At 38.1% G+C, this 23,351-nt stretch overlaps 2 protein-coding genes across 5 annotated transcripts in view; one reads left to right on the top strand and one right to left on the bottom strand.

The window, feature by feature from the left end:
- Nucleotides 1-983, bottom strand: part of NLN (neurolysin) — a 49,809-nt gene extending 48,826 nt beyond the window's left edge. For both annotated transcript variants that reach the window (XM_071579924.1, XM_071579925.1), the window contains exon 1: nt 543-983. In XM_071579924.1, the coding sequence (XP_071436025.1) occupies nt 543-574 (32 nt within the window). In that variant the 5' untranslated portion in view covers nt 575-983. The remainder of the gene's footprint in view (nt 1-542) is intronic.
- SGTB (small glutamine rich tetratricopeptide repeat co-chaperone beta) lies at nt 656-23,223 on the top strand. Of its 3 annotated transcripts, none has more exons than XM_071579932.1 (12): nt 656-989; nt 2,009-2,130; nt 7,112-7,215; nt 7,648-7,764; nt 7,973-8,042; nt 11,642-11,741; nt 12,443-12,547; nt 15,381-15,519; nt 15,606-15,668; nt 18,262-18,299; nt 18,543-18,626; nt 20,016-23,223. In XM_071579932.1, the coding sequence occupies exons 2-12, from the start codon at nt 2,031-2,033 to the stop codon at nt 20,125-20,127; spliced, it is 1,032 nt and encodes a 343-aa protein (XP_071436033.1). In that variant the 5' UTR covers nt 656-989; nt 2,009-2,030; the 3' UTR covers nt 20,128-23,223. The 3 variants fall into 3 exon arrangements, with proteins under 3 accessions (XP_071436033.1, XP_071436032.1, XP_071436034.1); XM_071579931.1 differs by having other exon boundaries at nt 2,005-2,130; XM_071579933.1 differs by lacking the exon at nt 7,648-7,764 and having other exon boundaries at nt 665-989; nt 2,005-2,130.
- Nucleotides 23,224-23,351: the final 128 nt, after the last annotated feature.

The following is a 23,351-nucleotide window of genomic DNA, read 5'->3' as shown; positions in this document are numbered from 1 at the left end:
TAGTAGTATATTGGTACCCATCTCACCCTTCGCATCACGTGTAACAGTGACACACCTTTTCACAGAGCTACGCTAAGCACACAGCTAGGCTGGCTTCACACACACCTTGCTGCATATCCCGCTGCCACCGCCTTATCCTCAGTCTATTGTCCTGCTGCCCAGCATTCCCATGGAGCGTGTGGCACCGGCGCAGAGACCGTCCGGCGGACACTCCGCCCTGCCCACCTGGACCACACACTGCCGGTGCTGCCAACAGGGCGGGCGGGCGGGCAGGGAGCCCGCCAGGGGCCGAGGCGGCACCGTCGCGGCCACACCGGCTTCCTGCGGGCCCCACTGTCTGCCTGAACCCCTGCCCGCAGCTCCCCGCGGCACCGGGGCGGGCGTGGCTCCCGGGGCCAGGGGCGAGCGCGCCCTGCCAGCCGCGGGCGGCTCCAGGGGCTCCCGCGGGCTCCAGCGGGTTCCAGGGGCTCCAGCGGGCTCCCTCCCACCCGGCCTGCCCCAGCGCCCCGCACCCCACCCCGCACCCCACGCCCCGCGCCTACCTGCGAGCCGCGGCCGCGCACAGGCACAGCATGGGCAGGGCGGCGGCGCGGGGGACACGCGGACACGAGGAGGAGGAGCAGGAGCGGGAGCAGGAGAGGAGGAGCAGGGGAGGAGGGGCACGAGAAGGGGCGGAGGAAGAGGAAGGATTAGAGGAGGAGGAAGGATTAGAGGAGGAGGAGGAGGAGAGGAGAAGGACGGACGGGCGGACGGGCGGACGGGCGGACGGACGGACGGGCGGACGGGCGGACGGACGGACGGGCGGACGGGCGGACGGACGGACGGACGGACGGACGGACGGACGGACGGACGGGCCGAGGAAGGACCGACGTCGCTCCCGCCGCCATCCCGCCCTGCGGGAGCAACTCCGAGCCCGCTCCGCTGCTGCGCATCCGCTGCCGCCCGCGCCCCTTCGCGGAGCCAGCGCTGCCCTCGCCGCGCCTCGCACGGTAAGAGCCGAGCCCGCCTCGCCGGGCCGGGGGCCGCGCAGGGCGAGCATCAGGCCCGGGCGAGCGGCCGCGGCCCCTGCGGGTCTGCAGCGCTGTCCTTGGGACTGCGGGGACCGGGAAAGCGACACCCCCGAACCGCGCCGGCCCCGGCCGCGCAGCAGTGCGCTCGCCTTGTGCGGAGAAAACAGCGTAGCCAGGGCTGGCCCGGATGGTGCCAATCATTTAAAGCTCTCTTTTAAACCTGCCTTGGCTGGAGAGCCAGATGAGATTGTACCCTTTTAAATCAGAAGGGTTTAAGGAAAAATAACTTGGAAAGTTGTAACTAAAATTGTCCTCCAGGTTATGTAACACCCAGCTGATGCTGAATGGAAATCAGACTGAGGCAGTAGTGTCTCTAATCACAAGTGTGTACTGAGGTCACAGTGTTCCATTTTTTTGTCCAAAGTGATAATAAAAGATTCAGCAGTACCATGTCACACCACAGAACATCTTTTATTTAAGTATAACGGCATGTCACACCGTAGAGCATCTTTTGGTGAAGTGTAACAGCATGTCACACCATAGAACACCTTTTGAAGTATCTGTATGTCATTGTATTTATCACTGTGGCTTTTTATTTGGTTTTGACCTCAGCGTGTTCTCCTTCTCCTTCAAGCATGCATATCTTAGAATTAAAAGGAAAACTATAAAAGAACCCCTATAAATTGAAAAATAAGTTGCTAAATTATTGGGCCATTCACTTGATGATCCTTGTGAGTCCCTTCTGTGATTCCAATTCAGCTTTCCTGCAGTAATCAATCAGAGGAAATAGTGGTTTTTTTGATGATAATTAGGCTTTATGATTGTAACAGTTTTCTCTAATCCATAAGATTTTTCCACTTGTTTCAAGGCATTTTATTGTTGGGCTTTTTGGTGAAGGAAAAGGTATTGTGTGTACTTCTCATTGAGGTCACTAGAAGGCTGGAATACTGTATGAATTCATTTTTCTGAATTAAGATATCCTGCTGTTTCTAAGACAGGTGAAACTCAAACAATTTCAATATGTCATCAGTCAAGCGTTTGGTTTATGCAGTCATCCATTTCTTGAGAGAGCAGAGTCAGATGGATACTTTCACTCCAGATGAACAAGAAAGCTTAGAAGGTAAGCAATAAAGATACAAATATATACATATATATGTGTGTGTATTGGTGTTAAATTGGTTTATGTATATTAGCACAGAAAGTATGTGGAGTGATGTAACTGAAACTGGCACCAAATATTATCTATGAATAAAATCATGATCTTAATGTTTCTGAGATTATTAAGACCTCTTTAATTGAAAAAATACTCCAAAGTTACATGTATACTACCTTAACATTGAGCAAACGGATGCTTTGAATCATGTCAGTTGTAGAGGTATTTTCTAACCTCTGTAGTTCTATAAGTACTGCTGTAATACAGACCCTAGTAATAAGTTGTGTATGTCCCCCACAAATTCTTGCCTGCTGATTCTTTTTTATGTTTGATTTCTTTCTGCATTTCATATCTGTTAGTAGCTTTCCTTGCCAGAGAGCAAGTAAAACAATTACCATATATTGGGTTTGGTTTATGGGAAGAACTTCTGTTTTGTACTTGCAAGAATTCATGTGATTTATGAGGGAAAGCTAAGACATCCTAAGACCATGAAAAATAAAATAAATGCTTTGTGTTTCTTTTTCACTTCTGTAGTGATTCCAAAGAGCACATGGTAGTGAATATTTTTGGTATGGTATAACTTCTACTATACACCCAAGTTCATCTGTCTGCATACATCGTTACAGATAGATAGACTTCTGTATGTATTGAGAGACACTCATTAAGTCATTTTAACTTCATGATATCTGCCTTTCTTCTTCATACTGTTCTTATTCCCTTTCCCTAATTCCTTAAGACTTCATGTCAGGTGGTAGCACAATTTGGAATTAGGGAAGAGAAGATTCTATGATTCTATGACTTCTAGGGAAGTCAATTCTATGATTATGTAATTCTATGATTCTATGAATTCTACAACGAGCTTTTCATAGCATCTTTTTAAAAGACCTCGGCACTGTTTCAAGTAGTCATTGGTTGTGTCTCTTAACCAGAGGAGGAATTTGGAGGTAAGAGGGAGAAATCTACGACTAGCAGTGCAATAGGTAATGTCAGGCAGTTGATTATTGAGTTCTGTGAAATCTGAGGTGCTGAGGTTCAAAGCAAGTCCTGCTTCTCAGAGGTGTAAACTTTAAATATAAACCTGGAGTGTGGTTCCTTCTAGTGCCTATTGGTTTTAGGTAGTTGTTCACCAAAGTAAATAAGAAAGAAACCTTTGTGTCATTATATTCAAAAGATAGTTTCAAAGGAATAAAAGCCATGAGATTTGGTTTTCTGTCATAATCTGGAGCATTTTGTACATTTAAAAAGTAGTAGCCATCAAATGAATTTAACCTGTATCAGATTATGATGATGTTCAGCTGCTGAAAGAAAATTGTTTTTGAAGATCATATATAATGAGAGATGAAGAGTAGTCCTTTTGTTTTTATAACTAAACTGATAAACATTGGGTTATGATTGAAATTTTACCTGAAAACATGTCTTAGGGCAGCCTTAGCCAATGTCTGTATGAAGGAATCAACTTTTAAGATTCAGTTTTCTAAATAAAAAGTATTATGAAACCTCAGTTGTGCTTAACTACTGATGCAAAACTTAGCATTTTAATATGGATCTGAAATTCTAATTTTATAGCTGTATGCTGCTACAAGCACAGTACCATATGCTATGTGTTAGAGGATAGAAGGCGGGCATTCCGAAAATTTGACTCAGGTGGTGCAAAATATTTTTAGTGGATGTAGAGTAGCAGGAGCTCAAGTCCTACCCATTGAAGTATTTAATGTTAGATGGAGCCATAGGGGATGAAAAAACTTGCCGGATAGTTTTTGTCGGTACTTCATGTACTGAGTTGGTGTCTATGAAAAGGTAAAACACTGTATGATTAAGTGACTGTGCCAACAAGTAAGTCAAACAGTTCCCATCTCCACAAAGCAACAAAAAGAAAAAGAACATTGCAAATAAAATTGAGACCTTCTGAAAATACAGGTCTAGGATGTATTCACAGTCCATTTTTATTGATAACCTTCATTCTGCATGTTTGAATTATATCGGGATGTCAATGATAGCATAAATTTCCTCCAGGAATTATGTACTTACTTGGTGAATAAAAATACCTTGTTTTGACAAAGCAGACTGACTGGAAGGTAGACCAGAGAAACATACTCCCCTAGGATCTGGAGCTGTGATACAGGTCTCGGGTGGTTAGTGCTGAACTCTTTTGTATGAACCAGAAACTTCACTTCTTCTAAGATATATTTTAGACGGTGTTTATATGACAGTTATTTCTCTTCCCTATTGACAGAGTGAGGTTTTCTGCCTCCCTCTCCCTCGGTCTCCCTCCCTCCTATGATTTTTTTTCCTATGTCTGTGATTGATGTTCCACAAGTAATTTCTCTTAAGACAGTGTTTCCAAAACAGGAGGCCAGGGGATGCATATATTACCTCACACAGGGAAGGTTATGTGCAAGATGAAGCAGAATGGTATTGATTACTAAAGGGGCCTCAGCAGCCCAGTTAGTGCTCATTATTCAGTGATCTGCATGTTGATTCTCATGCCTTTGTGTTGCTTGCAACTTGTGTTAGGATGGCAAAAAATCCTGGAGCTACGTGGCATTCGGAATATGGAGCGGGGCTCCAGCATAGCCCAGTTGCTCCTGTTGTCAGATAGTGGGTTTTTAAGTGAGCCCCAGCTGTTCAGCAGGAACCTGTGTGGCTTTGCAAGGTGGTCAGTTCAAGCTTCATCCACTGCCTAGGCCTCTGAAAGACATAGTAAAAAGAGTAATAGCTCACGTAGTGCATCAGATCTTTCTAAATCACTGAGTATGCAGCAGTGGACAGTGCTTGCTTAGGTAACAGGATAGTGAGATGATGGCAGCATGGCCTACTGAGTTACTTCTCTGGCAAAACCAAGTCTTTGTGCCTTGGACTTCACTGGGGTCAGGTTTTTATGTAACGTTAAAACAAAGGTAGTCATTGATCTTGTCACAACTTCCTGGATCTTCTGATTGGAAAAAGTTTGTTTCGGCAGTGTTTATTGGTATGTGGATTTCTGTTGTTGACTTGCATGTTAACCAGTGGTTATTATTCTAACCTGTGGAGTCATCCCATAAGAGCTCCTGAGTTTATTATATCCATGATAGATAGATTAGGAGGATTACAAATTCTGTTTTTCACTAAGAAATAGGGTAGTTGACTGTAACAACTGATTATTTAATGGAAATGCTGAGTAACAATACTATGCTTAGAATTATTTTGTTTTCATATAATCTGGACTGCTTCATTTTGCAAAACTCTCCTATGTGATAGGAATTTGGTGTCACAGAGTTAATGCTTTGAGAAAGATAAGAAAGGTGGTTGTATTTTAAATTTATGCAAAACTATAAGATAAGGCATTCAGAAAAAGGAGTGCCTTTAGGTGAAAATAAGTTGGTGGGAAAAATTGGTAAGTAAACTATTGCAAGAGGTTTCCTATTGAGTCATATAAGAAAAAAAGAGATGTGTAATTCCACTGATTTTATTATAGGCTTGGTAATAAGTACTATTAAGGTATGTAATTCAGAATCCAGCATAAATCAATGTTTACTTTACAAGAATTAAGTTTTTCAACATAGCAGGAGGCAAAGGAGTTTATCCTAAATCCCTCAGCACTCTTACTGGGTAATTTAGGACCTGACAAATTGATAAATTTTTAGCATTTATAGGTTGTAGGAGCAACTTGTACTCCTATTTAGCAGTGTATTCAGTTGTTACATATTATCAACTTGAACTTTGTATCATACTTTACTTCTTTGTGAATAATATCTACTATATATTACCAGTTGTTTTTAGAAATTACATCTTCCAGGTTTTACTGTCTGTTTTACAAATCTTTGTTCCCCTTGCTCTCTGCCAGCTGTGACACAGAAAACAGGCACTTCAAAGTGGTTGTACTGTTGTTAACTTCCAGGAATTTTACTTTTCTTTTGGGTCTGTGCCAGGTGCATATTAATACAAATAAGAATTCAAATTATATTTATTATATTAACGTTGAACTGTAAGTCAATTTAAATGCAAAGAAGCCATTTTTACTAATATGTAATTCAAATTCATATACTCTTATGACTTGAGTTAAAAAAGCCATTTTTCTGTTCAAACTAGGCTCTACAAAGGCTCTTCCTTGTTCCTCCTCACTTTTTAGTCTAAAAAATTTAGATGATATACATTAATATTAGATGATACACATTAATAAAAGCATACTACTGGATTCTCAAGATTATAAGGAAAATAATTATTCATAATAGTGTAAGTAACAGAATATATAGATATATATCCAGAATTGTACACAGTATTTGCCACTGATATTCTTTTGCCTGAAAATATGTGAGCACATTTAAAACTTCAGTTGGCTCTCCTTTCTCAGAGGAGTGAGTATATTTGCATTATTGCAGGTTAGGGAGGGTCATTTAATCCTTACACAACAGAATATGTGAAAGGATACTGCAGATAGATTTTTTATAGAATAAAGGTTTGTGATTTAAGCAGCATTTTTTTTAATAAAGTGTCTTAAAATGAATATATTTTATTAAAAAAATTAGAAGAGTAGTTAGTATCTTGTTTTTATTCCTTACAGTGAAGGTGCACTTTCCTCCCAGCTCTTATGGCATTCAAATACACTGTAGTTGTGGTGATTGGAGGTGGGGTTTGTGACATGTGCATATGCATAGTTGTGTTATGATTTGTCCTTTTGGTAGATGAATGTATTTTTATGTTTAAAAAAAAGGCTTTAAATGACTGAAGGAATTAAAATAAGATTTCTCAACTGATTGAAAAATAATGGCGAGGGTCTCTATGGATTGTGCATATCATAGATCTTGTTCAGCAAGCCAATTATGTGGGAATCAGGTAGCCTCTATTTTATGATGTATTTCAAAGAGCTGCTGTTACTGGCTGAATAAGGAAGTGAGTCACAGCTTTATAAATAAATTAGTGAAGTTATGCTTCTGTTAAGAAACTGATGACTTCTTTCTTTCCTTGTAAGTTGCAATTCAGTGTCTGGAGACTGTGTTTAAGATTAACCTGGAAGATACTCATCTTGCACCCCCACAACATTTGATAGAAATGTTCACAAACTCTCTTCACAAGGTAAGAATTTAATTCAGATTCTAGGGTTACTCTGCCAGTATATGCTAAGGTTTCATACTGTATGCACAATCTTAAAGTGCTGAATAGGTCAAAAGGATGTGAAAACTTAAAGAAAACATGAAAAAAGTTAAATTTCCATAAAAGCTAGCACTATGAGAATCCTTTAGGGCAGTGAGAGGAATTAATTTCAGCTAGACAAGGACAACTCCAGAAAATTACTTAACAGTGGATGTTTTATTCTCACTTCAAGGTTTTTATCCTGTGGTTAAGCATTTTGCAATTCCCAGAGAAAAACATCTGGTGTGCTTGAGGTCATTAGTCTCTGCCAATGCTTGTCTCTCCTTTCTGGAAATAATTTAGCTGTTTAGTTTTGAACACTATCCTTAAAATGAGAAGTTCAAAAATGTGTACTAATAATATGTTTTATCTGAGATCCCCAGAACAGGAAGGACAGGAAGCATCAGGATGGTAAACAGGAAAGTCAGAGATAAGAAACCCAAGACTGTAGAGATATCAGCTATCTTCTCCTTGAATTCCTTAAAACATGTGGTGAGCCATAAAGTTTTTTCAGTAGCAGAAAGCAAACTGTCTTTCTCTTCTAAGGATGTTTAGTGATGTTTAATTCTTTCATACTTCCTGTACTCTACAGAAAATCTGGTTGCTTGTTGACACAGTAGTGCCCAGGATGAAAGAAATTTTTAATAAAATCAGAACTTATATTTCAAAGAAAAAAAATTTTGTTTTTTTTCCTATACAGAATGACATGCTGCCTCTCTCAGGTTCTTTACCAGAGAATGTTGTAAAGGCTGATCAACTGAAGGATGAAGGTTTGTAATAAACACAGAAATAAACTGCCCTATGCTCTTACTAGATTTTGGGTTATCGTGAGTAATGATAGTGTAGCAGCTGGGCAACACCCACCCCTCAAACAATCTTCAGCTTATACTCTCTGGTGACTGTTATGTTTTAAGATGGGTAATTGATTTGTTTCACATGGGAGCAAAGAGAGTTTTGTTTATTCTCTTCCTTGTTCTGAAGGTTGCTTAAAAACTAAGGGATAACATGTTAATTCAGCAGCATTCTTGAGCAGCAGAGGCTTTAAAGAATGAACAGCTATTTTTTAGCATATTATAGATTTCTCTGTTTGCCATGGAATTGCTATACAACTTTCTACTTATATTGAAATGGTTATATGATGATAAAATTCTGACCCAAGTGAAGCCAATGGAAAAATTGTTTTGTACTTAACTGGAGTTAGTTTTTCACATATGTATATTATTTGTGTACTTTATAATTGCAGACAAGCCCATTGTTTATTTTCCCTTTGACAGCTGTTATTGTTGTTCTGTGAGAAGAAACAACTGTACCTTAGAAGTCCTCACTAATACTACCTAAGAAAGAATCCATGTTATTTCCCCTTAAAAAGAAGGGGAGAGGGAAGAAAAGCATGTAGCACTGATAAGTGTTACAAATTGTTATGGATTGATGCTTTATAAATGAGCCTTTATGACCTCTTGGATTTTCAGATAGTTGAGTTTTATAGGAAAAAAAAGTCTAATTACATCTTACAAGGCAGATGTAATTCTCTCAAAACTTGCAGGACAATAATGTGGAAAAAGTTCTGCTGTTTTTGAAAATTAGTAAATCTAATTCCGTGTCTGTCTTACCTTAAAATGGGTCACCTGTAGTTACAAGTGCAGTCCTTTACTGGCTCTGAAAGTAAGTTTTCCTAATTGTTGAAGTTGCTGATTATCTCTTTAGCTGTAAGGATAGGGGCTTAAATTTGGTTAGGTCGCAAATGAAAATTAGTTTGTAAGTTGTAACATTCCTGTGGTGCATTCTGGCTTTTTGTTTTCCTGTCTGTCTGCCAACTCATAGAAACTGAAGAACACTTGCAGCTCTCAGTATGGTTATTGGACTGCAGGGATAGTGAGCACTTTCCAGGTGTGGGTGTTAGAGCTGTTTTAATTCTGTGTCTCTGTATAGTTTTAATAAAGGAATTCCATGGCCCTACTGAAAAACATTGAAAACGTCTAAACTTTGACAAAGGACCATTTCAAGTGTCAGCTGTCAGGAGCATTAGTAAGCAGTTTGCAACTGCTTGAAAAGCCTCTGGTTAATTTCCCATAATAAAATTAAATCTTACTGTTTTCTAGTGCTGCACTGTTGTATTAAACCTCCACATTTTCACACATGTATTACCTATCACCACTATCATGCTTCTCAGTTAGGAGTATTTTCTGCCCTGAGTTAGGGAGATGAATTAGATAACTTGGAGAAGTCAGTCTGACACATATCTTCTATAGTACTGTAATTCTGTAACTCTGATTTCTTCATTTCTATCTGTATGTCCTTACCAATGGAATAACTTCCTTCATCTTTGTGGCCACCAGCCTGCTCCTCCTGTGCTCTCAAACCAGTCCCAAATACTTGTAGAAATTGACTAGTGAATGTCAAAACAAAATCAGGTAGCTGAATTTTCTTTCTTGGTCGTTAAAAAGCCAGGAAGTAATGCATTTTTCAGACTAGTGAATACTTGATTTTACTAGCCTACACTTGTATATCACTTGATACTTTGGCTTAATGTAAGCTCCATAAGAGCATAGATTGTGCAGGTTTCTGTAGTGTAATGGTGGCCTGATCCTAAAAAGATCTGTGCGTTACCACAGCAGAAACTGTAAAAATAAGTAGTATTTTCACTATAGAGGACAGACATTCAAAAACTATAATCATTTGTGGGGTTTTTTTTTTTTGGTCTAAAGAATTTTTGTATGGTGTTAAAATAGAGTAATGCACTTGCTTTTCATTATCTTAGCAGAATTAGTAGATCTAGCTATTTTTATGTTTCTCTTTAGTCGAAGTGGAGCTAGAGAGAAAGTGAGAGCAAGAAGGGTATGTTCTGATACGAGCTCCAGCTTAGCCCTGTACCCCAGGTTGTCTTTAGTTCATAGCAGTATCATGAATTTGACACTGATAGCCACTGATGGCAGCTGTTTTAGAGGAACATTCACTGTTGCAATCCTATTGAGTGCAGCTAACTTGCAGGTTTTTTATCTAACAACAGATCTTTACTTTAGAACAAAGGAAAGCTGTGTAGATAGTGGCCTCTGAAAACTAGAAAGATGTTGTTACATTCTGTATGCATTTTGAAGGTATACATGCAATTACAGTCGGTTTGCCTTCTCGCTGAAGGTGTTGCAAACTACAGTCACAGTCAGTGTAGCACTATTGAGAAGAGGTAATTTTGTACTATCTTGACCATACTTAGTTATTCAAATCTGGTTTTGTTTATAGAGTTCTCCTTGTTTAAAAGGAAATGCAAGTACAGTTGTTTTCAGTTAGTACAAACATCTGGGACTGCTTGCTCCACAGTCTTTTGCTTTCCATCAAACTGTTGCACTTGACTGAACTGTTCCAGCCTTTGCTTTTGCAGTTATCTGCATCAGTAGTAACCTATTGACCTATCCCTTTCCTCATTTGTTTTAGGACAAAATTTTGCCATAATACAAAGAAGTTAGCATTTTCTGACAGTTGCTTGACATTTCTGTGAAACCAAGACTTCTATAGGATCTAGCAGGCCAAAAATGAGTAATTGCAGGACCAGAGACAACCTTAAACTTAAGCACTCTGAAATTAGGATTTTTTTTCTTTATTACTGTGTCATCAGGAAATACAGAAACTAGAAGGACTGCCCTGAGTTGGGGGCAAAAGAATATGTAAGGTGTCTTTTGCTTTGAAAGACCTTACTCCAGAATTTTCTGTCAGTAGGGATGTTACATAAATGTTTCTGAGTTTTTTTAATCACTGTACTTGAAAAATATGAAATGTGAAACTTTGTTATAGAGTAGAAGTTCTGAGCTTTGTTGAGGAGAAATTTAACATCGGAGTCATTTCAGTTTGCTTGTGCTATACATTCTTTCCACTCTTATTGAATGAATTACATGGGATCACAAAAGTGGTACTTACATGCTTTCCTTTGCTTTTGTTTGATTTTTCTTGTTACATAGATAGAAGCAAGTTTTTTGACAGATAAGGCAATTAAAAAATTAGCATAGCCTACTAGGTGATGAGACTTGCAAAGGTAATTAAGACTCATGAGTCTATATTAGAGTGGAACAGCAATTACATTTACATTTCTCGATTAAGTGATCTTTGCTTAACAGCAGAAACTAACTGGAAAGTGTGGAATACCAAGGAAAGAAGAGGAAGGTTTATATGGTGGACTACAATGTACATAATAAACTTTACAGACAGAGTAGATATTTTTATTTGTGTTTTTACATGCTAATTCTGTTCAGAAGAATGTATCTCAAAAAAGTGCAGTCATAATTCCCTTATATAGATGCTGTAAGGTGGCTGCGTCATTTCTTTCATGTAGAGCACTGTATCTTCTAAGTAGTTGAGAGCTTTCTATCATTCATTTCAGGTAATAATCATATGAAAGAAGAAAATTATGGAGCTGCAGTGGATTGTTACACTAGGGCTATACAACTGGATCCAAACAATGCAGTCTATTACTGCAACAGGTAAAAGCAAAATTATACACACCTTTCATACTCAAACTTGGTTAACGCTATTTTAAAGATAAATTGTGAAGGCTGTCAAAGCAACACAAGGCTAGAAAAAACCCTACTACTCAGAAACTTATTTGGTTGGATTTGTAAAATACCTACTGTTAAAGTGAGCTTATTCAGCATATCTAGATCAGTTAAAGGTGTAATATGGGTTTTAAAATAACTGATAATGCTTGAGATCAGGTTTTATGAGTTACATTGTCTGTATTAAATCATAACATAGGCTGTGATTTACAGTCTGTTGAGAGTAGTAGAGCCTTTTTTTTTCCTGGTGTTCTAGTGACTCAGCTGCCATTTCTATCTCTCTAGTGCTGGTTTTCCCTGGGGGAAAAATCATCAGTGTGGGAATACCATCTTGTAAATTTCATGTGTTTCATAAATACTCAGCATTTTGAAGTGTGACCTGTTGAAAAATAACAATGCTTCTGTTGTAGTTTCGTTGTATAATCTACTCTTCACCATAGCAAAGACATGGAGATTTGGCAGCAATAAGCCTGTCAGTGCATTAACACAGTTGCAGCAGTGAGTGTGTGACATGTGAGCATCTAAGCTTGGGATTTTTTTTTCTTTTATTATTAGTTTGGGAGGGTTTTGTTTTTTGGTTTTGGTGGGGTTTTTTTGACAAAGCTCTCTCCTTTCTTTCTTTTTCTTAGGGCTGCTGCTCACAGTAAGCTCAACAACTACAGAGAAGCAATAAAAGACTGTGAGAGTGCCATAGCAATAGATCCTAAGTACAGCAAAGCATATGGAAGACTGGGGTAAGCTAATACAAATCTGAGTAAACACTAAAGACCCACATGTAAGTCACCATCGATTTTCTGAAATAGGTGGAGCCAGGTTGTTTTACTTTGCTGACATTCTTGTTCTGAAAGTCTAGCAATTGTCTGAGGATGACCCTATCAGGCTGTGAGTTCTTTTTATAAATGTGGTTGATATCAGCATTTTCATCAGATTTCACCAGTTTGCAATATTTTTGTTTCAATTTATCAACTTTGCAAATTTAGTTTGGAAAGTCATGATGTGTTTTTGATACCTCCTACCTAGTTATGAGTAATCAAAATTCTGCAGTGAATCTGTTAATGATGCTGCTGGAGAACAGCATTGGGGCTTCACACTAGCAGGAATAGAGGCTTAATTTTTCTGTTCAATAGCTCTTTGGAAGCAGATATTTTAGGAAGACTAAGCTATTTCTCTGTGGTAGTTTTTCTCAGTAATATCTGAGAGATTAATTTTATAGCCTCTTGAGGCAGTAGGTTATCTGAAAAGAATGTCAGCAATGCTCTGAATAGGCTGTTGAATTGAGTGAAGGGCCATTCTTCCAAAATGTGTAGCTTTGCTTTTTCAATAATCGAATACATTGTGGTTGTGGGCTGAATGCTGCATATGGTTTCTGAGGTTTTATCTATACTAGTAAATTAAAAAATGCTTGGGATTTTTTGTTGGGTCAATTGGCATAAAATGGCTCATGTCCATGTTACTAAAATGTGGTTTGCAGTATGAAGTGGCCTCATCAAAATGACCTATTGCTAAACTGCCTTGGTCTGTGTTAAGTTCTGAACCATGCCCCAAAATTGTCTGCAAGGATGCTTGTTTGCCTGGAACAAAACCATGCCAGGGATATTAACATAAAATATAATGGAATTCTATCACTTGAAAACTTTCCATGATATAGTGTATTTTACTAATACAAACATAAACTAAGGAGCTTTTGAGATTATTAATTCACTTGGAATTGTATGTTGAATTGATTGTTGAATTGGTTTTGTTCTATTTAACTCTCTTTAGATTGTTTCTTCATATAGCACAACCCAAGGTCCCTTGATTTCAGTGATATGGATGGAAGCTACAGCCTGGTTTATTCGGAGATTGGAGGTTATTTTAGAGTTTTGGGGGTAGGACTAGTGTTCCTTTGATACATATCATAAGTGGGACCATTCTCAGGCAATCAGCCTTCTATTTTTTGGGTTGTCTGGTTTTGTAATAGAGGACATATTTTGAGCTACAAGCCATTGCTTAGCTCAGCAGACATTTGGCACAGACTGAGTGATGTTTAGTAATAAATGAAAAAAAACCCCAAGTGCAGAAACCACCTTCTCAACTGAAAAATATGTTTTCTGACTACATTATGCAGGCATATCAGTTTTTCTGAGGATTTGACAGAAATTCTTTATATGTCACAGAAAGATGCCGAAGTATACAGAGATGGGAGCCATTTTAAAATGGGATTATCAATTTAAAGTGATATTTCCAGCATGACCCTGAAAGAGCACTTGTCTGGATAGGAATTGTGAACAAATACATTGTTGCCCACAGTTCTGACTTGTACGGTACTCCAAGAAATTCTCTCTGTAAAAGACTCTAAAATACTTTATCTGTAAAAAGCACTGTTTCATCACAGAAATAACAGATTGCATTTCATGTCTGGTCAGAAACTATTTTGGCAAGTTAATGGGCCAGAAAGGGAGACTGTTTTTATTGGGGTAACTGTGTTAAGAAATTAGACACTAATAGTGGGTTCCTCCAGGAGCTATGCCAGAAACTCCTGGAGTTTCAGACTCTTACTGAGAGTAATGACTGTCACTGATGTATCTAACACACTGAACGTGCTTGCCTGAGACAAAGACTGAGGTCTGTTACTGGGCGTTAGCACAGACTTACGACCTCAGTCTTTCTAGCTTAGCACACATCAGAAGGGGGGACCAGACTACGAAATAGCTGAATGTGGGTTACACAGATCTACAAAATGTGGAAAAGATCATTTATATTTTGGTCAGTATAAACTGAAAATAACAGCAGAGGATAGAATTGAAACTACAACCAGATGGACTCCTAGAATAGTACAGAGAAAGATGATGTTTTAAATGCAGTAATTGAATTTGAAAACAATACTATTTAAAAAGTAGTAGATCTGTCCTGAACAGTAGATCTGTTCAGATGTCTGAACACACATCTGCCTGTGTTCTTATGAACTGCTGGAGCAAAGTATTTCTCAGAACATTGGGCAGGCTTCCCTGATACAAGGGTTTCTGTAAAGCATCTTACAGATGTTATTGCTATGCTATCTAACCCATTTGTCAACTGTTGAAGTACAAGATCCTTGAGGAGAACCTTTGTACTGATCCTGAGACAAAGATCCATTATGCTGAAACTTGTGGGTCCAGTATTTGTTCTCTTGAAGTCGCGGAAGTCATGCTAAGAGTATCTCTGCCAAAGATTTAGAACCCATGTACAATTTTAAATAATCTCTTGAATCAAGGAGGAATTACTGAGCTTATGCAAAACGTCACAGATGCTGGATCCAGCTTGTGCTCTCAAAATTCAGACTAAATCACTAGATGATGCCAAGGAATTTTTCATGGAACTTGCATATACATAAATGAAACAGACAATGCAAGATGAGTTCTTGTGGTATCATCTTTTCTGCCTAAACAAGTGCTTACACTAAGCAGTAGTATTGCAAAGCAAAACTTGTTTTAATTTAGTGGTCAAGCTTAAAATCAGTTGTGAGATACTGCTCTACTTAGAACAGACAATATGTCATTATCTTCTGATGGTCATTTGTTCTACCCAGTATTTCTTTATTCACATTAGGTTGGCTCTGAGCTCAGTGAATAAATATGAAGAAGCAGTTACCAGTTATCAGAAAGCACTGGATCTTGATCCTGAGAATGACTCTTATAAGTCAAATCTGAAAATAGCAGAACAGAAACTGAGAGACATGTCCAGTCCTGTAAGTTAGCCGTGTATCTATTTATTTACAATAGTTTTAATGGGATTTTATGAAGAAACTTACCTTCAATTGCAATTTGTTGGTAGACTGGAACTGGACTGAGTTTTGACATGGCCAGCTTGATAAACAATCCTGCCTTCATTAGTATGGTGAGTATATCTTAAGCTTTACGTTATCTTGTTTTTAAAACTGGATTTCTAAGAAAAATTCTTGTTTAATAACCTAAGCAGTTTTAGTTACTATTATTATAGCAGTGGCTTCATTACACTGAATTGCAACTTTTCTATGTGATTTTACACTCAAAACAAGAAGTCAGGTATAATCTCCTATAGTACCTGTCTTACTTCCAATTGATTCTTCTATGAACAACAATGTACATAGATGAGCTGTGCTGTCTTTATAGATGATAGGATAGTGAAACACTTCTCAATGGCATGGTGAAGATTTCCTCTATTCTACACAATGCAGTTAACAATGAATAGCAGGACTAAAGTAACTCTGCCTGGGGAGAACTACTCAAGACACCTTTCAGTTCTTACTCTTACAAGCTATCCCTGGCATTCCTAAGTGTTCAGACAATGAATATAAATAACATACAGTGCACTTCTTTACTTCCAGTACAATAACAAACTGTGTGTATCTACCTCAGCATTTTGTCTTCCGTGCATGGCTTTCTTAGCTAAATGGAATTAACTTACTTTGTAGAATGGAATTTGGAGAAAAAGAAATGCAAAAAGAAACCCCACACCACCAATCAAAAAAGCCAAATCAACCAACTTACTTCCTTTGAGAACACAGTTAAAACTTTACTGGCCCTCTGGTATCTTCATTGAAGTAGGACACTGCAGCCAGTGCTACTGTGTGGAAGTGCACTGTATTCAAAGTGATGCATACAGCTGGTCTGGGACCATGGGGGGTTTGTTTCACGGCTGCCCAGCAGCCAAGCCCCACATGGCCACTCTCTGGTTCCCCCACCAGCAGGATCAGGGAGGGAATCAGAAGGGTGAAAGCTGGAAAACTTGGGTGCTGAGATACAGACAATGTAATAGAGACAACAAAAGCCCTGCACACAAGCAAAGCAAAGCAAGGAATTAATTCCCTGCTTCCCACAGGCAGGCAGCTGTTCAGCTGTTTCCAGGAGAGCAGGACCCCATTGTGTCTGATGGTTACTTGGGAAGACAAACACTATCCCTCTAAATGTCCCCCCTTCCTCACTTTTCCCCCCAGTATTATATAGTGATCATGATGTCTGAAATATCCCTTTGGTCAGTTTAGATCTTGGGTATGTCTCTTCCCAGCCTCCTGTGCTTGCCTACCCTGCTCACCAGAGTGGCAGTACAAAAAGCAAAAAAGGCCTTGACTCTATGTCAGCCCTGCTCAGCAATAACAAAAACATCTTTCTTATCAACTTTGTGTTCAGCACAAATTCAAAACACAGCCCTCCACTGTGGAGGAAGTTAACTCTATCCCAGCCAAAACCAGCACCCATGGTCCAGATAGCAGAGATGGTAAGGTAAGGAAGGAGTGAGCAAGTTCTCTGATGGCATTTGTGATAAAATAGCACCAGAACTCTGTACCACTTCTCTTGGCACAGGATGTACTAGATCTGTCTGTTTAGAGTCAACAATATACTCTTCAGTATGAAGCTAACTTTGGGAAAGATTTTTTGTATCACTTCCAGAAGGTGCCTGGTCAAGTGGCTAGAACACAGGGCATTCATTCAAGAACTAATGAGTTATTTTCCTGAGGTGTAGTTATGTGTTTTAAGAGAAGACTTGCCTAACATGGATGAAGTTGCTTATAGCCTCCATTTTGGGCCTCTAAGCTAGATCAGCCTTATTATTGATAGAAGAAACCAAACTGAAATGCTGTATTAACCACAGAATTGAGCAGAATTTGGCATTGTGTATCTGTTAACTAAAGAAAAATCTCAACTTACTTTTGAGATACCTACATATGGTGATATATTGATCAATAAAACAAATATTGGATATATCTAGGTTTTGTAGTACTTTAGTAAGAGAGTGAATAAGCAAGTACTGTGTTGTGTCTGTTGGTGGTGTATTCATACAGACACTGATTTCTGTAGGAATTATGCTACTAACATTATAATGTCACATGATGGTTTATTCTATCATATCTGTGCTTGCACTATGGTAAATACAGTATAATTTTAGAGCTATTTTATGAATGAGAAATTTAAAGAATCTCATGCTAACTACAAAGTAAGAAGATGTATGTTATCACAAAACTGTGCTACAAGGGAAGTCCACACACTGGTTTACTCTGCAGTATTTTATGGCTGTAGTCTTAACTATAATAATAGTTGCAAAACTAATTCATCCAGGCAGGGAAGCAACAAAATACAGACTTTTATTCAGAAAGTCTAGTAGAAAACCTTTGTCCTTGAAAGTCTTTAATGTTCTGTTTGTTTGTTTAGTTTTTTAGTACTGGGTTTTTTGTGTTTAATGGCTTCCTGTCATATTTCTCATGTCTGAGTCTGTAATCACTATTTTTTATCCAACATGTAAAAAATTATCTCGATTTCATATCCCTAAAATACATTCCTGTAGTGATTCTTTTTGCAGAAGACCATACGACACTGTGCACATAAACTTGGGTTAATTTTGTAATAAAACAGAATATGGCATGTGTGTGGCTTTGGTTTTTTCCCTATGTTTTTCTCAGTGACACCTAAGTAGTAAATGTGTTATAATTTCAGCTATATGTTGTGTATTCTAGGCAGCAAGCTTAATGCAAAATCCTCAAGTTCAACAACTGTAAGTATTAAAACCGAGTACCATTAAACAAATGTCTTTAGAGGTTTGAATTAATAAGAGAAAAAGTGTATATTACTGTACTCTGAAAATGTATTTTTATTTTTGCTTAGTGTAAATAAAACTATTGTAGTTCCTTCTCCTTGTAACATATTTCCTCCCAGCAATTCAAAAAAGAGCTAGGGATTACTGCTTGCTAAAAGTGTCCCTATCCACTCCAATGCCAACACTGTGCTACCTGTTCAGGATGTCGGGGATGATGTCCAATGCCATCGGGGGCCCTGCTGCTGGAGTCGGTGGCCTATCGGATTTGTCCAGCCTGATCCATGCGTAAGTAAAGCTGCACAGTTTTAACTGTTAACATTTGTAGTAGGATCATTGTGCAACACCTATTTAAAAAAGAAACTGTCAAGCCAATTATACCATGGCCTGTTCCCACTATATGTCTGTTTGTTGCAAAAAGTGAGAACTCTAAGACTTATTTCCCACGATTTTGTTTGTTTGCTTTGTACATTTCCATCAATTGAAATGACTGAAGTGCTGTGTGCTCAGTTGCAATTTTCTGGTTCTCATATATTCCTTAAAATCTTTAAGTACTCCTACATGTGCCTTCAAATTGTGTGGATAAATTTACTACCTGATATCTCAGATGCTCATTAGAAAAGCTACAGATTTACTTAACAGGTGTCACAAGTTTTGCTCTGTCATCCTTCCATTTAGACAAGGAAGGTTTCAGAGAACTCAGTATAACGATGAGTACCTTGACAAAAACCAGGACCTAAGGCTTTTCTACTGGAGTGATAAAATCCATCTGGAAGGGTCTCCACAGAAGCATGCCATTTGTTTATATGCCAGATTCTCATAAAGGACATACAATTTTATTTCAACATTCTAGCCCATTTCTAACTATTTTTACATTTTACCCCTTCAGAGTAAAAATAATTTATAATTTACATCACAGACAGGGATGTACTACTGCAAAAACCAAAGGCTATTTTCACAAAAAAACCCGTGTACTACACAGAAATACACAAAAATAGTGGCTTTCCTTCAACCTGCGGTTCAAAGGTGTCTTGATAATTTGTTGGTTAGGCAAAATGCAAAATTACAGCCAGGCTATTTGTGAAGTAGTATTTTTTGTTTATTTTTTTCTAGTAAACCAGTATGTTATACTTACCTTTTTACATGGAATTAATGTCACCTGTTAATTTAAGTCTTAAGCTACGACTGTTACAGACATGGATCTGTTATTACTTCAGTCAGACAAGACACAAGAATGTAATAGTATGTTTACTTTCTACTTATGACATCTTGTTCACAAGTACAAGTTGGCAGCTGCACACTGTTTCTGGAAAAGCTAACATAATATTGCACTTCAACTCTAAGAGTAGTTATTTTAAACAATTAAAATCAATGCTCTCAAAAAGGAGGAGATAAATCACTGGAGAAAATGTGTTGTTGTACCATGTAATGGAATGCTTTTCCCTCCATATATCAAGTAGAAGTAATAATACTGAAGAATAAAAATAAATATCTGATGATCATCCTGTTTAGACACATTTTAACCAGATACAGTCATAGTACTACAAATACCTTAAGACTATAAAGTTATCTTTAATCTTAACTTTAATGTAATGCACAGTTCAGCTGTATTGGAATATCCTGTTTTATCAAAAATGCTGCTTTCACTTGCTGATTTCACTTAAAACTTCAACACAGGGGACAGCAGTTTGCACAGCAGATACAGCAACAGAATCCTGAGCTCATAGAGCAACTGAGAAACCATATCCGGAGCAGATATTTGAGTGGCAGCACTGAAGAACATTCCTGACTTCAAGGAGGCATGTGAATTGGAATGATATATAACCCCAAAATGCATACCATAGTTAGTAGCAAAAGCACCATTGTAACTCTTCTGCTTGAATTGAAGACAGAAAATTCTTTGTGCGTGTTTGCAAACAAGAATAAATCTGTTAAACAGATCTCTTGCACATAACTTGGAACATAGCGTTTATGTATAGTTACTCCTCTAAAAATTAATACACTGAATAGGTGGTTTATTAAAATCCCCGGGTCCAAGTCATTTCAATATGTGTATTAGAATGATCTCCAGGGCTATTGAGGGGGGAGGAGTTTTGTAGTGAGCGGATCTTGCATAACAGCGTCATTCTAAAATGCTGCTGTAAAAGCATGTTGTTTTTACCATGAGAATTGCGATGGCTTTACTCTGCCAGATACTGAAACCATAAGCCCATCTGCTGTGTTGGAGGATAGACCATGCCTAAAACTAATGCCTGAGAGCCTGTTTCTTCAACCCTGCAGAGGGGCCATCAAGAGTAACAGAAAATATTTTTCAACTTCACTGGGCAGGAGTGAGATGACTGCGCATGAAGGAGTACCACAAATTGTAAAAAAGAAGACAGTAATTCTGCAGGGGATAATAGAAATCAAAATGGAACTTGGCTTGGGAAAGGAGAGAGTATTAAGAAGTTTTAGGCTTTTCTACTGCCATGTATACCCTCCCATCATGATGGCAGCCCTGGAGGTCAGCATTATGGCACTATGTTCCTAGGCATGGCAAGCTGTATTACATTCTGTATGTATGCAGTATTTAGCATAAGCTTAAAATTCTTAACTGTAATAAGCTAAAACTGAGCCTGTGACTGTACAAATAACTAGTACTGAAAATTTATTAAAAAAAAGAACTGCCTTAGAAGGATTCTTTTTCTATTCTTGTGTGGTAAAGCACTGGCTTAAACAATTGGGGATTTTTTTAAGTATACATATCTATCTAAAATGATGGTTATATAGTCAAGATTTTTCCACTCTGTAGTATTGCTCTTCCTGACCTGGTTTTTCTTGCTCAGTTAATCTTATTCTTTTGGAGACCACTGCTCTTCTGTATTTTTATGATGTTAACTTTTTTTACTGTGCTTACTGTTAACACTGCTTTCTGTTGCAAAGTACATTTCTTACTCCAGGGAACTTCCTCTTGTATATCCAAACTAATTTGAAGCGCCTGCTTTGATTTCTAAGACAAAGTGATTTCTGCTGGCCAGTTAGTCTGGAGAAGGTAGGTGGAAGAGTAATACACTCCAAAATGGAGAAATACACAGGAATTCCTGAACCTCAGACTTTATATGTGATGGATTTTGTGCTTGAAAAAGAGCTTCTCAAATAGAAGCAAATGCAAAATTTGGGGATAAGTAACGTACTTGATTTTAACCAATTACAAGTATGCATCTTGTATGCATCAAGTATGCATCAAGTATGCAGGAGTCTTTACCTACTAAACCAGGGAGAGAAATGCAGCTGAATCAATAAATGAAAGGAATTGGAGAAAACACAATTAGGAAGTCCATATTAGCATCTGTTGAATAAATAAGTAAAGTTTAAATAGAATGACTTAGACAATTTTAAGACATTTCATACTTTATTGAATAGAGCTTGCCTATATACAATATTGGTTTTTTTAAAAATCTCTCTTTTCCGTTGGTGTTGCTTTTTTTTCACGCTGTGGAGATGCTGAAGCTTTACATTAAATACTTTTCAAGTAACAGCTTCTGACTTAACATCTGATGCCAAAAAAAGAAAATCCCTAACAGGATCTTTTTTCAGAGGTAGCTCAAATCCTGAATCTAATCCATTCAAGAAAACTGTTATTAAGTTACATTTAGTTAAGACAGGATACCATTTACAGTAAAGACTGATGGCTGCTCTAGGTGGGCTACAAACACTGGAAAATATTACTTGGAATAGTGTGTTGTGTTAGGAGAGAAGCATTGCTCCTAGCATATATTCTGCTCAACTCCACAGTCTGTCTTGATTCTCTCTTTATTATCTTCACCTCCTCAGAGGTGTGTTTCACTAACTTTAATAGGGAGCACCAATAAATCCAGAGTGGACTGGACAGCACTGCCCTTATCTCTCTTTACTTTGTGACAGCAATCTTTATGCAGTCAGGTACCTCTCTACTTTAAGATAGGAGTGTCAAGAAGTTCTTGAGAGTTCCTTAAGAACTAAAGAATATCTTACTGTTCAAAGAGTGACTATACAATTGTACTGTCAAGCTCTGCAGCTTACTGGATTTATGGGAGAACAATCCCCAAGGTTAAATGGAATGAAGCATTAGTTAACCCTAACCCTAACCCTTCAGAAATGTGTTTCAACTGCCACAATACTCAACTAGTAAACAGTCTTTGTTTCTTGTATATTAACAAAAAGGGCTTTATAGCCTAGACAAAAAACAGTGAAACCAGTAACAGGAGCTCTTATTACATGCTTTTCCATTGAATTCAGGAACAGAGAGATCATTTATGCCGAAGCCTGGTTTTCCTTGAATAGGCTAGATTGTTTCAGTCATGCAACATGTCTTAATCACAGGGTGAAGAAGGAATCTTTTCCTGTGTAGTAACTGCACTTTATTTTGCACTAAAATTTTTCATCCTCCTAAAGTGGTAAACCACAATCCCTGTAAACTGCTTTAGTTTGAGGTCAATTGCAGTTCAACTGAGCAAATATGGATTGACACCTAATTGGTTTTGTGTCATTACTGTTCCATCAGCATAGTAATTAAGAGAAGAAAATATTTTGCACTCCATTGTAAACTCCTGTAACCTGCTTGCATGGGTGTGTATTCTTCTAACTATGTCTGATCATAAAGACACCTAGTGAAATACTCTGCTTAGAAATTGTTTCAGTTTGCACTTTTGGTTTTGTAACAAGTAGAGAGTAAAATCACTCATGCATATTGAGAATGAACTAAGTGTGCAACTTTCAATACACTCTTTCATGGCTACAAAAAGTCATACTTGCATAATGCAGCTTGTCTACCATTTCTGTATCTCCTACCTCTTACTATCTTCCATTTGTGTCAGTTTATCTTGAAGATACATTATAAATAAAGTTATTTACTTTTTTGTCTGAAGAGTTGCGGTTTTACTGGTTTAATCTGTTTATGTATCTAATGCAACAGGTAAACCACAATCTGTTCATGTTGGTTGCTTTGCATTTTATTAGATAGTCAGGATATAGGCCTAATTTATCTTTTTCTTG

Source organism: Pithys albifrons, chromosome Z (assembly GCF_047495875.1).
Source record: "Pithys albifrons albifrons isolate INPA30051 chromosome Z, PitAlb_v1, whole genome shotgun sequence".
In the NCBI taxonomy this organism is placed as follows: Eukaryota; Metazoa; Chordata; class Aves; order Passeriformes; family Thamnophilidae; genus Pithys; species Pithys albifrons.
This window is presented reverse-complemented; position numbering and strand designations above follow the sequence as displayed.